At 53.1% G+C, this 11,859-nt stretch overlaps 2 protein-coding genes and 1 long non-coding RNA gene across 3 annotated transcripts; 2 read left to right on the top strand and 1 right to left on the bottom strand.

Annotated features, from left to right (window-relative positions):
• Positions 1–623: 623 nt before the first annotated feature.
• LOC112878768 lies at positions 624–4,059 on the top strand. The gene is made up of 2 exons (XR_003225864.1): positions 624–1,044; positions 3,462–4,059. It is a non-coding gene; the product is annotated as an uncharacterized LOC112878768 (long non-coding RNA).
• A 205-nt stretch (positions 4,060–4,264) lies between these two features.
• LOC112878767 (E3 ubiquitin-protein ligase Os04g0590900-like) lies at positions 4,265–6,580 on the top strand. Its single transcript, XM_025942985.1, has one exon. It carries the CDS (start codon positions 4,915–4,917, stop codon positions 6,103–6,105), a length of 1,191 nt encoding a protein of 396 aa, XP_025798770.1. The 5' UTR covers positions 4,265–4,914; the 3' UTR covers positions 6,106–6,580.
• Positions 6,581–8,132: 1,552 nt separating this feature from the next.
• On the bottom strand, positions 8,133–11,543 carry LOC112880434 (transcription factor bHLH94-like). The gene is made up of 3 exons (XM_025945063.1): positions 11,003–11,543; positions 9,986–10,531; positions 8,133–8,601 (listed from the first exon to the last, which is right to left on the bottom strand). The coding sequence occupies exons 1-3, from the start codon at positions 11,381–11,383 to the stop codon at positions 8,461–8,463; spliced, it is 1,068 nt and encodes a 355-aa protein (XP_025800848.1). The 5' UTR covers positions 11,384–11,543; the 3' UTR covers positions 8,133–8,460.
• Positions 11,544–11,859: the final 316 nt, after the last annotated feature.

Here is an 11,859-nt window from a genome sequence, read left to right as displayed (position 1 = left end):
AGCCGTGCATGGCGAGTAGTGGTCGTTGGCCAGGTTGTTGCTCATAGCGCGTCGTGCGCATCGTGCGGGCCGTGGGGATGGACGAGCTCACATCCCCGTTGCGCGCGAGCAGTGTCAACTGTCAAACTCCTAGGGAATGTTCTCGCAATCGTTCCGTCACCCACCAGTTCACCGCCGAGGGGACGGGCTCAAGGACCTCGAGCCTCGGCAATGGCGTCTATGGTCATGTTGGCACGCAGCGGCTCTCGGATCGGAATTCGCGGGCGTGGAGCTCCATTGCCGCCGCCGCCGAGCCTATCCCTACTTTCTTTCTCGTCTGCTCCCCTCACTTTCAAGCGTGGTCGGTTCGCGGATGGATTCTGGCCGGCGGAGCGTTTAAGTGGAGGCAGGGAGAGCTCGTAGCCGGACCTGGCGGCAGCCGTCGGCGATAAAAATTTTAGCAGAAAGACCCCTAGTCGGATCGCGATCCCATAATATTTTCCAAAAAAATCCTTCTTTATTTACATAAAATTCCCTGCTTATTTATATAAAACCCCCTAAAGTTTCACTTACCCCCCTGAATCGGATCGTGATTACTAACTGCGATCCAAATATTTTCACTTACCCCCTTAATCGGATCGCGATTACTAATCGCGATCCGAATATTTTCATAAAACCCCCTGTATCAGATTATCATTTTCCATAATACTCCCTCCGCAGCCGCGCGCCTTCTTCCCCGTGGCTTCCCGTTCAGCTCCGGCGAGGCGGCGTCGGCCTCCTCGTGGCTCCTTCTACCCAATCGATTCGCTAATTCGGAGCGGCTGGGCGGGTGGGACGACGTAGGCGGCCGCTTGCTGAGGCTATTTTAAACATCGGCGCTCGCGGCGGCTGCTCTCTCGGCTCTCGCAATGTCGAGTGCCTACTGCCGCTGAATCCAGTCCGACAAATGACGCTGCGAGCGGGGAGGAGGGGGCACGGATTAACGGCGCGGAGAAGTCGCTTTTCCGGTCTGAGATCCATCGCCTCTTGCCTGACACCGCGGCATGCCGTCAAGAGCCAATCGAGGTGAGGGGCCAAACCCTATCCTGTCCAGATAATTCAGTGTGCATTTTGTATTGTGCGGTGATGCATACCAGGGCTTAGATTGAACGTGTAGAGGCCTTCAGAAATTGGGTGGCTGTGTCACATTGCTCAATTGCTCGCCCTGGGGTGGGAGCGTCTCAGATTGATGAGGAAACGCCCTGAGAATCTGAGATTTACTGCCTTAAACTGAATGTAGTTACAGGTTACAACGTCCATTGGTGGTGTTTTACTGTCCTTTAAGAATTAAGATCATTGAATGATGCCTTCAGTCATAGCAGTTATCCTGATCGTTAGGACTCCAAATTTTACAATACCAGTCTGACTAAAACATGTGCAGGCAATTAGACTGCTAACTGGAGGTTCACAACTGACAAAAGAAATTAATATCTGCGCTTTAGTCTGCAATTGAGTATACACACACTAAAAGTAGTACCAAAGGAAATGCATCCACACCACAACTTAGCAAACTTGAATCCAAAAACTAGGAAGGATGGTGGAAAGCTAGACAAATGGGAGCCGCATAGGCACATATGCTCGGCTTTACTGGAAGCATAACTTCCATGTGGCTTGATTATGCTCGATAGAGCTGAAGAATTGATTCTATCCAGCTTTTGTTCCTAGCTACTTTAAGCTTAGGGTAGCTGAGCTGACAACTTCCTCTGCTTTACTGAAGCTATTTTTTGACGTGGCCTGACAATGTTGGATTACTGAAGGGTAGATTCTTCTGTTATCAGCTCATCAACAATTTATGCATTTATATGATTGTGTGAACAGAGACTCTCATGGTAATATCAAATATAGAAGGAAAAATCTGCTTTGTGTTGAGAATGTTGTTGCATGCAGGATGCCAACAATGCTGCCTGATTGATTTAATAACTGGTGGCTTGATCAGTAAGCCTAAGAAAGGCTGCCAGCTCCTCATACGTAGGAAAGCCATGTCCAAGTGTGTGTTTTGCAGCTTTACCTTTAGATCAAATCCAATTGTAGTGCCCATTTTGAACTAGTTACCACCGACTTGCTGTAATTATTGTACCGTTGCTTCTAACATACTGCCATAGTGCCATGTTGCTTTCTGCTGCAATTATACATGCTATTCTGAGAACCACACCCTCTAGTTCAGTTGTCACTGACTGACTTACCACTACTCGTGTCATCTGCATTATCCTGTTTTGCTCGAAACGGTTAGAACAGTCCAATTGTCGCAGAATCAGTTTGGCATGTGCTGCTACTGCATAGCTCCACATTCTCTCTTTCCCTAGTGCCCAACTTTATTTATTGTGTAAAGTGGGGTGCAGCAAGTGGGATCTGCCCTTTTCCACCTCATTGCATCAAAGCTGTGGAAAGATTGAACTTGGTAGCCCTTGTCCTTGCTTTTCCAGCTAAGCAATGATTTAACTATTCGATACTCCCCATGGATCTAATCACTACTTTAGTACTTTCATCCATACGGTACTGTGATGCTATTGATTTATCCCTCCGCCCTATATAAACTATCAAGGTTGTTCCACGTTTACGACTACAAGAAATTAATTCGCTGACATATGTTGGACATAACTCATGACATTTTTATTCAAATTTCGACTAGATTCTTATGTTTTTATAGGGTATCTTGGAGTATATGCTACACCTCCAAGGTTTAGTTATAGCCAGAGTTGTGCATCTTGATAAGATCTATATATGAAGAAAAGAACAAAAGGGCAAAATGGTATGGATGGAATAAGAGAAATAGACGATGGTTTAGAAAAGATGTCCGCATGCAATCACATGATGCATTTGATATGACCCTGTTGGATGCATTAGATATTACCAGGGTACAATTGCATTTCTTGTTAGTTTTTTCCTGCAATTAGTTCTTCTGTTTGTTATGTCTTCTTCAGTGATCTGTTATAGTACCACCATTCACTTCACTTTCTTTGGCATGCTGATAGCATTCTCTTTTCCACTCTGTTTGCGCCTTGTATGGCATTGTTCACCAGAATCTTAAATGCAATGCATACTGATGCTTATTTGTGTTTCCCATGGTTACAAAGTACGTTAAAACATTGAGTGGCATTTGACAGTATTTTGCTGTTCACCTTCCCAAATCAAAAGCATCAAAATTAGGTGGTATTAATCTTTCAAATGAATGGAACTGCATATCTTCCTTGGTCCACATGCCCCAGTTTTTTCTGTCATCATCTTCAATCCTTCATTTCCTGTTGCTGTCACACTGCTGATCCCACTGAATGATAATGATTCGTTCATGCCATCCAAAAGAAAATAAATACACTGCCTATTAAATCAGTTCGGCCTTGACGATCTGGTCCATCACATTAAGTAACCTTTCCTTGTGGGCTTGTTGCCTAGTTCTATATACTCATCAGTTTTTTGTTTTTGTTTTTTTGTCCTGCCTGCTGAAGATAATTTGGCTCCTACCATCAGTTGCTTCATTCAGGCGTGACCATTAGGATGCAACATGAGGCCACGAGGGAATGTACATGCAGTCAAGTGTATGCTTGCGTCCAGACCTGAATTGGACAAGGTTAAACTTGGACCTCAAATGAAGTTGGGTTAGGTGAGCAGGCTGTCATGTGGTTGCACCAATGCAGAGCGACTAGTGACTTGACAAAAGTAAGGAAAGGTGTCGGAATCGGGAGAAGTAAATTTGAAGAAAGTCAGTCGGCGTGGCGGGCTAGCCGCCCTTGTCTTAGTTTACTTGAAGCGAGAAGGAAATTAGATTGATGTGAGAGCAATTCCAAGATCCTCGGTCGCTATAACTGCGGATGCTTTGGTAGACATGGACGTTCTTTGGTCTTCGTCAGCTTTGGTTTTCATGTAAGTTTGTCCTGTGATAGCCAGTAAATAAATTTTCATGCTAGTAGCTATGTTCCACGGTCTTTGTTTTCTTGAATGCTGTGGATGCCTGAATCACATGATGACAAAGCTCTTCATTTTCCTAGTGATTTTGACTGCCAAAAGCGCAGTCTCAAGACTAAGAAAAAAAACCCTTTTGTGCAATTGATTGAGATGTTTGCTCCAGTACAACCTTAGTCATCGGGCACCAAATTAGTTACACCATTTTGACTAGCTGCCAAGTGGCATGTTGAAGGGTGCCATGGTTTGTTTCAGTCACCTCTGCCAAGTGACAAAATTTTGAATGACTATGTTTGCTCCATTTGACATGTTAGGGCATCACGCACCAGGAACCTACTGCATTGGTACAGGCGTACAGCTGCATAATTTCATTATAGGGGAAGTAAGCATTCCCAATTCACTATCATCTTATCATCCGAACGCTAAAGGAGACAAACTAGGTAAAGGGGAGGCCATGAACGGCGGCAGCAGATCAAGGAAAAGAAAATGAAAGCAGAGCGGCAGCGTAGGCCCCAGCCCCCAACCACCACCATCCATCTCCTCCTCCCCTTCCCCTGTCAGCCTCTCCCACTCGCAAAATACTTTGCTTTCCAAGCAAGAACATTCTGGTTTGCTTTGGCTCTCTCTCTCACTCCTCTCACTGGTCCGTGCTCTGTAGCAGCAGTTCCTCGGAGGCTCAAAGCACGCCTCACACTGGCAGCATCTTGTGATCTGTCTCTACCCCCACCTCTCACATTTCCCAACACCTGGAGTACCGAGGTAGGAGCACAAGCACAGGCACCTACGTCTCTTGCTGGCTGCTTCCATCATCTGGGCACAATTATTTGGATTTTGGATCAGAAACTCTCATGTAGATCCCCTGCTCCAGTCTGCTGCTAGAACTTGGCAGTCTCAGGAGGATTGTCTGATATAGAAATTGCTGAGATTTGCCCAGGGTTGGGGCTCAATCCTCTTCCCCACCAGCCCAACGGTGTTGGTTGCTTCTTGTTTCTGTCTTCCATGGCGGCGGTGGCGTCGTCTTCTCCTCCTGCTACAATTGTTGGGCCGCAGCCGACGTGGGTGCCCTATGAGCCAACCAGGGACTGCTCCCAGGGCCTCTGCAGCATGTACTGTCCGCAGTGGTGCTACTTCATCTTCCCGCCCCCGCCGCCGGCCTTCGACCTCGGCGGCCCCGGCAGCGACGACTCCTCCGGCCCCACCTTCTCGCCCCTCGTCATCGCCATCATCGGCGTGCTCGCCAGCGCCTTCCTCCTCGTCAGCTACTACACCATCATCTCCAAGTATTGCGGCACCTTCAGCTCCTTGTGGAACAGGTTGTTCGGCTCCGGCAGGGGCCGTGGCCATGGCGCCGACGGTGGCGGTGGCGGCGGCGGCGGCGGCGGCTCGCGAAGTCAGGAGCCGTGGAGCGCCGTGCCGTCGGACGGGCTGGACGAGACGCTGATCAACAAGATCACGGTGTGCAAGTACAAGCGCGGCGACGGGTTCGTGGACAGCACCGACTGCTCCGTCTGCCTAGGCGAGTTCCGGGACGGCGAGAGCCTCCGGCTGCTCCCCAAGTGCAGCCACGCCTTCCACCTGCCGTGCATCGACACGTGGCTCAAGTCGCACTCCAACTGCCCGCTCTGCCGCTGCAACATCACGTTCGTCACCGTCGGGGTGGTGTCGCCGTCGCCGTCGCCGGAACGCCGCGGCACGCGGGAGGAACGGACAGACAACCTCGAGCTGGTCCTGACCATAGACGACGACTCGGAGCAGGCGCGCGACGAGCCACAGGATCAGAATGCGGCCAGCGGCAACGGCGGCGGCGGCGGTGAGGAGGCGCCGAAAGATTGTCCGGGGAGATCAGAGGATGCCAGCGGCATTGTCGAGATCAAGGAGGACGGCGCGCCGGCAGTGAGGGCGTCGTCGTCGCTGTCGGACACGCACCGTGAAGGCCGCATGTCCATCGCCGACGTGCTGCAGGCCAGCCTGGAGGACGAGCTGATGATGGCCCGGGAGAGCGGCCTCCTGGCGGGCTCCTCGGGGACGGGGTCGTCAAGGCGGCTCCACGGGGAGCACAGCAACAAGGACGGCGGCGGCGGCCGCAGCGGCCGCGCATTGCCGGATGCAGCGAAGAGATTGCCGTCGGTGGGAAGATCTTGCTTCAGCAGCAGGAGCGGCAGGGGAAAGGATTCAGTTCTTCCGATGTGAGGCCATTGCTTCTCGGTGGTTCTTCTTCTGACTAGGATACATGACATCGATACTCTTTTTGTGTGTGCGTGCGTGTGCTTCCGGTGAAGATCAAAGGTGCCAACTGCCATATACCAAAGTCTGCAGATTTCATCCTGTTCAAATCAGTTCTTGGGACGCTTGGTGAGTGGTGAGATCTTCTGCACCTGCTTGGTGTTTCCACTGGATAAATGTATAGGGCTTGAAAACCATTTTTTTTTTCTTTCCCCCCTTTCTTCCATATTGCCATTCAACATTGGGTTCTGCTCCAGATAATTCTCCCCGAATTAGTGAGTTTTAAGTCTTAGGCCAAAGGTTTTTCTCCAGGTGAGAAGCGAGTCAGTTTCAGCACTGGCCATTACCTTTCTACTAGTTGTCAATTTAGAACAATCATTTGCTGATGTGTGTGTTGAACTTGAAAGGAAAAAAAAGGAAGCGTGACCGGTTCAGCGTGACTCATGCCCGTGTCTGCCTGAATTATAGTGCGATTTGGTTATGCTCTGGAGGTGTTTGGTCTCGTTAGGTGACCAGTGCCTTGCTGCTCATAATGCTCATTCAAGATTCTGTTACTTAGCGCAACAATTTGGGCGGCCATCCTGTGGTTAGGCCATTAACATGCATTTTCTCCATGTCAATTTTCTAGTTGGAGGTAGGTTGATGCAGAGCCCTAATCAGCAACTGCTTACATATCATATCACTATATCAGGATGAAGCTTGCACTCAATCCAATAAGCTAGGAACCACCGAAAAAATTTGCAGCTGTTCCTGGTAACAAACATAATTTCTGTTCTCTGTCCTTGGATGACATCTTGTACAAGCATTTTGTTAGGCCTACTCTCAGTAGTAGTCAGTACTGATGCTTGCAAAGCTGGGTCAGATATTCATCAGAGCTGGACACCAAGTCCCCATGCCTGGAGTTTTCAGTGTACTGATGTGGAATTCACGCAACGCAACGTTTCGGCCTCTGCCTTTTGGGTCCAGGACGTCGTCGGTGCCGTGGATGGATTCATGGATGTGGATCCTCGCCATTGAAAGGCGGTAGGTGCGAGCTCGCGTAGCAAATCATGGCCTGCTTAGTGCGACTTTCCCCTTGCATCATGCACTTAATCGTCGCAGGGTTTGGAGCCTTGTGGAATGGCAAAAGGAGCGCTCTCTAGTGAGTCTCTAGATGGCCGCTGATTCTGCAAGGGACGAGGTGATTAGAAAAGCAGCTCTAGGCGTCCTCCGCGTCGTGGTCTCATTTCATGATGCCGGCGAGGGGGGTCGGATTGGAACACGCGCGACCGGAGTGACTCCGAAGCATGGAGATGATGGGATGGGCCAGCCGGTCAGGAAAGTCGGGGCGGCACATGGCGCCTGGGGAAGGAGGCAGAGAAGAGGCCGTGCTGCCTGCGGTCGTGCTCGATCTCACCAGAGGTGTCCACGCAGACGAGGTGGTATTTTATTTTGCTGTGGGGCGGAGGTTGAACTGAGGCCAAGTTTTGGGTCGGGGTTGACGTCCGGACGAGATCTTGCGTAGGCATCCACGGCTGATAGTGAGCGGAGCTGTTCTCTTCCTTGGTTACAAGTAGCCTTTCACCGGGCGCAGAAGCTGTCACCGGGTGTAGAATTGCTGAAAAATTAATGCTTGCATAAACAAATGACAGTTCTTGATGACCTGCTATCAGTTTTGTGATGTTGCGGTGGGCTGCGACTGTTTTGTCAGCCGGGACGGGGGTGGCCTTGAGGAAACGGTTTTTCTGCGTGATGGTCCAGCTTACAGTTTTGGCCCAGTGGCCTGGTTTGAGTTTGCACGCGGGCGGCGGGCCGGATATCCTTGCGACTTACCCCCCTAGGCTCCGTAGGCCGATGGAGAGGTCAATGGGCCATCATATCGGCCGAAGTGACAATGGTGAGCCCACCGGAACCACCAAGGAAGCCACAAATTCATGCGGGCCTACGATTCGTCCTTGGGACTTCAAAGTGAATGCTCCAAGAGCTGTGGAATGTGGATTCTTGCGAACAAAATGGAGCTGGAGAAGCTAGCCATCACACATAAAATGCGAGGCGAAACATTGCGACGACATGCCAACAACACGATTGGACACCTACTAGAAAAACAAAAAAAAAGTGAAGGAAAAAAAAAAGAAAAAACAAACTACACGGTTACATCGAGACGTTCACCGAACCCTGCAAAACCGGGGGGAGACGCACACACGAAGACCCGCTCGGCATCGCCGCCTCGGCCAAAAGAACCCGTGCTGTGTACGCGACTGGAGTCACGGCACCTGCGGGCAATGGCTCTCTCCTCGATCGCCGGGGACGTCATCGGCCGGCTCGCCTCGCGGGGCGGCGGCCCTATCGCGGGCCCGAGGCGGCGAGCACCTCCTCCTCCTCCTGCTGCTGCTCGGTGGCCTCGGCGGCGTCGATGAGGCAGAGCACGTGGTGCGCGGCCGCGGCGATGTCCTCCACCGTCGCCAGGCTGCACCCTTCCTCCACCTGCACGGCAAGCCACACGCCACGATTAGCACATGCATTTGCAATGGCCGGAGCCCGGATAACCGGTGCATCAGCCATCAGGAACAAGGAGGGGTGGGGGGATCTGCCGGTCCTCGCCGCCACCGCTGCCCCTGGTCGTAAACTACGGCGCTGCGCCGTACGGCCGCGGTCAAAAACAAACGCGGGGGGGGGGGGGGGGGGGGGGGAGTTGCAGGCGGCAAAGCAACATGTACGCTGTCTCCCTGCCGCCTAGGCATAGTCTTTTTTCCGCCCATTTCTCGATGCCAATCTTGATCTCCTCCAGCCGGGGCGCCGGGCTGCGCTGAGTTCTGCGAAAAGATTCTCCCTGGACCCTGCCACTGTAACATCCGTCTCCAATGAACTGTCACACGCTACACAGCTCAGCTCAGCTTGCTTGCCATTCCACAGTGTCTACTCCAACAACTGCACTCTACTAGGCTGCTGCTGCTGCTGCCACTACTAGAGCTCGGTACAGTGCCGCGCACACTCCATGTCCATGGTCCATGAACACCAATGTGACAACTCCATTGACAAGGCAGGAGTGGAGCTGCATCTGCATGCATGCGATGCGAGCTCAGCTCAGCTCAGCTCGCCATGGCAGGTTGGCAGGCAGGGCCCCGGCGCCGCGCTGAACTCCCCGGTCAAAAGCAAGCAGCAGCGCACCGCTTCTGTAGCATGCACTCGTACCGGCGGGGAGCAAGAAAAGACCCAGGTGTCCAGTGTTCGTGTCAGGTCGGTCCATCGGATTCTCTCATCCAGGATTTGGAGCGGAGATAAAAGAAAAAAAAATCGACTCGACTCCAACAATAATGCACTGGTTCGAGCTTGGTGCACGAAGGGACCTCTCCTGCCGGACTGCAGGCTGCAGCAGCGATGTGATCGCCGATGACCTCCTGACAGCTGGTTGTTTGGTCTACCCATCTAACGGCAGGAGAATATCTGACACGCTTTTGTTTCGGACCTAACCTAAGTTAGATGCCACGCATGCCGAATCAACGGAGAGCTCAGCTCAGCCCATGGCGCTTGGTTTGCTAATGGGTTTTCTATTGTTTTTTTTGGTTCGTGCAGAGTGAGGTCATGATTCCTAAATGATGCGCCGAGACACGAGCAAAACTTTCCTGCAGGAATCACTCGATTCGTGAGCCTAAACCTGCAAGATCCCTGTAGTTTTCGAGCGCATCTTTGTCGTTCAACTTCTACCATCAAAACGCCGCGGGACTGGAAGTGAAACTTTTAGCGGGGGGGGGGGGGAGAGAGAGAGAGAGAGAGAGAGAGAGAGAGAGAGAGAGAGAGAGAGAGAGAGAGAGAGAGAGAGAGTGAGTGATCGGAAAGCAGCCGCGAGTGTGCGCGCGCCGCGCGGTACCTTGACGCTGATGGAGTAGAGGGCCAGGGACTCCAGCGTGGTGACGCTGAGGTGGAGCACGCCGAGGCGGAGCGCCTGCAGCCCGGTGACGAGGCCGAGCAGCTGCCCGGGCCGCCGCGGCGTCATCACGCGGAGGCTGGCGTGCGTCTCCACCAGGGACACCTCGATGTCGGCCACCCCCGGCCGCCCGCCGTCCTCCGCCGACGACGACGACGCGGGGTCGCGCGGCGAGTGGCACCACACGTACTGCGGGTACGTGAAGAACTGCGCGAACGGGGGCGGCGGCGCGTGGTCGGCCGCGTCCTCGGTCACGCTGCTGCTGCAGTTGCTCGTCGTCGTCGCCGCCGCCGCGGACTCCACGCAGGCCGTGGTACCGGCTGTGGCCTTGGTGCTGCCGCTGGAGTGGTGCATCGGCGTCGCGTCGGGCTTGGCCGCCTTGTGCTGATGAACCAGGAGTGTTCGCTTCTGCGCCTCGAGGCACTGCAGCTGGTGCTCGAGCTCCTTCACGAACTCGATTGCCCCTCCGACAATGGAAGCTTGGTCGCCCTGCACGAGATTTCGAACCAGAAATAGAGAGAGCATTAATTTTGTCAGGATTTGGACAGGGAGTACTAGCCGTGGAGCATTGAATTAACTCTGCAAGAAGAACAAGAGAGGAGTAAATGAGAGAAGGGGGACACATTAATGCATATAGTTTGTGGGTGCCCGGCCAATACTGAGCAAAGAAATCGAAAAGGTAAAGCTAGTGAATGGCAGGTGTATCTGTATAGTCGCGTTTGACCTAGAAAAAGGGAGTGCTTTGCATTGCATGAACTGCTCGCTCGATACTTGAACAGCAATAGCGGCGGGTCTCTTTCGGCAGAAGAACATTGCTCCGCCATGGTTGCTCCGCCGTCGCTTTCATGGTTTGACGAACAGGAGAAGAACGGGTAGAGGATAGAGTGGGAAGGAGCACGCTTGACACGAAGTGATGTCTGTTTGCTAGAGTGGGAGGAGGAAGAGGCGTGCGCGTCGTACCCTCTGGACGTAGGGCTCCGGCATGAGGGAGCGGAGCGCGGCGAGGTACTCGTTCATCTGTCGGCGGCGGTTGCGCTCCACGGCGATGTGCGTCATCCGCTGGGTCTCGGTCTCCTCCCTGGACTTGCAGCTCCGCGCCCGCCGCCGCCGCTTCCTGACCCTGGTCGGCGCCGACGACGTCGCCGCCTGCGTCTCCCCCGCGGCCTCGGCAGCCTGCTGCTGCTGCTGCGCGGGCGCCGGGCACTCGACAATGCCGGCGCCGTCGTAGAGCGCCGCCGCCGCGGGGCCGTCGAAGAGGAAGCTGGCGGCGTTGAAGGTGTCGTAGATGAGCGCCGATGCGTCGCCGGGCGGCGCGCACAGCGCGTCCACTAGCGCCGACATGCCGGGCGGGCTCGCGGCCGGCCGACGACACTAGCTAGCTTCGCCCGCTCGACCCCCTCGCCCCGCGCGTGCGCACGCGGCCGCTTCTCGGTGTCGGTAAGCTCTCGGTGGCAACGCGCGGTATGTATCGTCTACTAGCTCGCGGGCTGCGCGTGTACCAACGACCCGCCCCGCCCCCCTCTACTACTTATCGCTCCTCCCCTCCGCAGCTTTGCCACTGCTGCCTGGCAAGCAACTGATGCGTATCTGAGGCTCTGAGGCTCGCTGTGTTGGTGGCACGCGTGTGTTTCTTCCTCCTAGTGGCCGGCTGAGCATACGGGGAAAGGATAAGGTTTCGCCGAGCAGACGGGGCTGCATGGATTCAAAGTGTTTATAATAAATTCTGTCACATTAAATATTTCGATATCACTTAGAAAATAAATATAAATTAATTATAAAACTAACTGCATAAATTTAAAATTTATTCGCAAGACGAA

Source organism: Panicum hallii, chromosome 1 (genome assembly GCF_002211085.1).
Source record: "Panicum hallii strain FIL2 chromosome 1, PHallii_v3.1, whole genome shotgun sequence".
Classification (NCBI taxonomy): Eukaryota; Viridiplantae; Streptophyta; class Magnoliopsida; order Poales; family Poaceae; genus Panicum; species Panicum hallii.
Note: the sequence above shows the minus strand (reverse complement) of the source record. Positions and strands in the feature narration are given on the sequence as shown.

Excerpts from the sequence above, each read along its gene's own strand:
- LOC112880434 (XM_025945063.1), bottom strand. The coding sequence starts at position 11,383 with ATGTCGGCGCTAGTGGACGCGCTGTGCGCGCCGCCCGGCGACGCATCG. Across the intron at positions 10,532-11,002 it reads CGGAGCCCTACGTCCAGAGG|GGCGACCAAGCTTCCATTGT; the intron begins GTACGACGCGCA and ends AATCTCGTGCAG. Across the intron at positions 8,602-9,985 it reads TCTACTCCATCAGCGTCAAG|GTGGAGGAAGGGTGCAGCCT; the intron begins GTACCGCGCGGC and ends CTTGCCGTGCAG.
- LOC112878767 (XM_025942985.1), top strand. The coding sequence starts at position 4,915 with ATGGCGGCGGTGGCGTCGTCTTCTCCTCCTGCTACAATTGTTGGGCCG.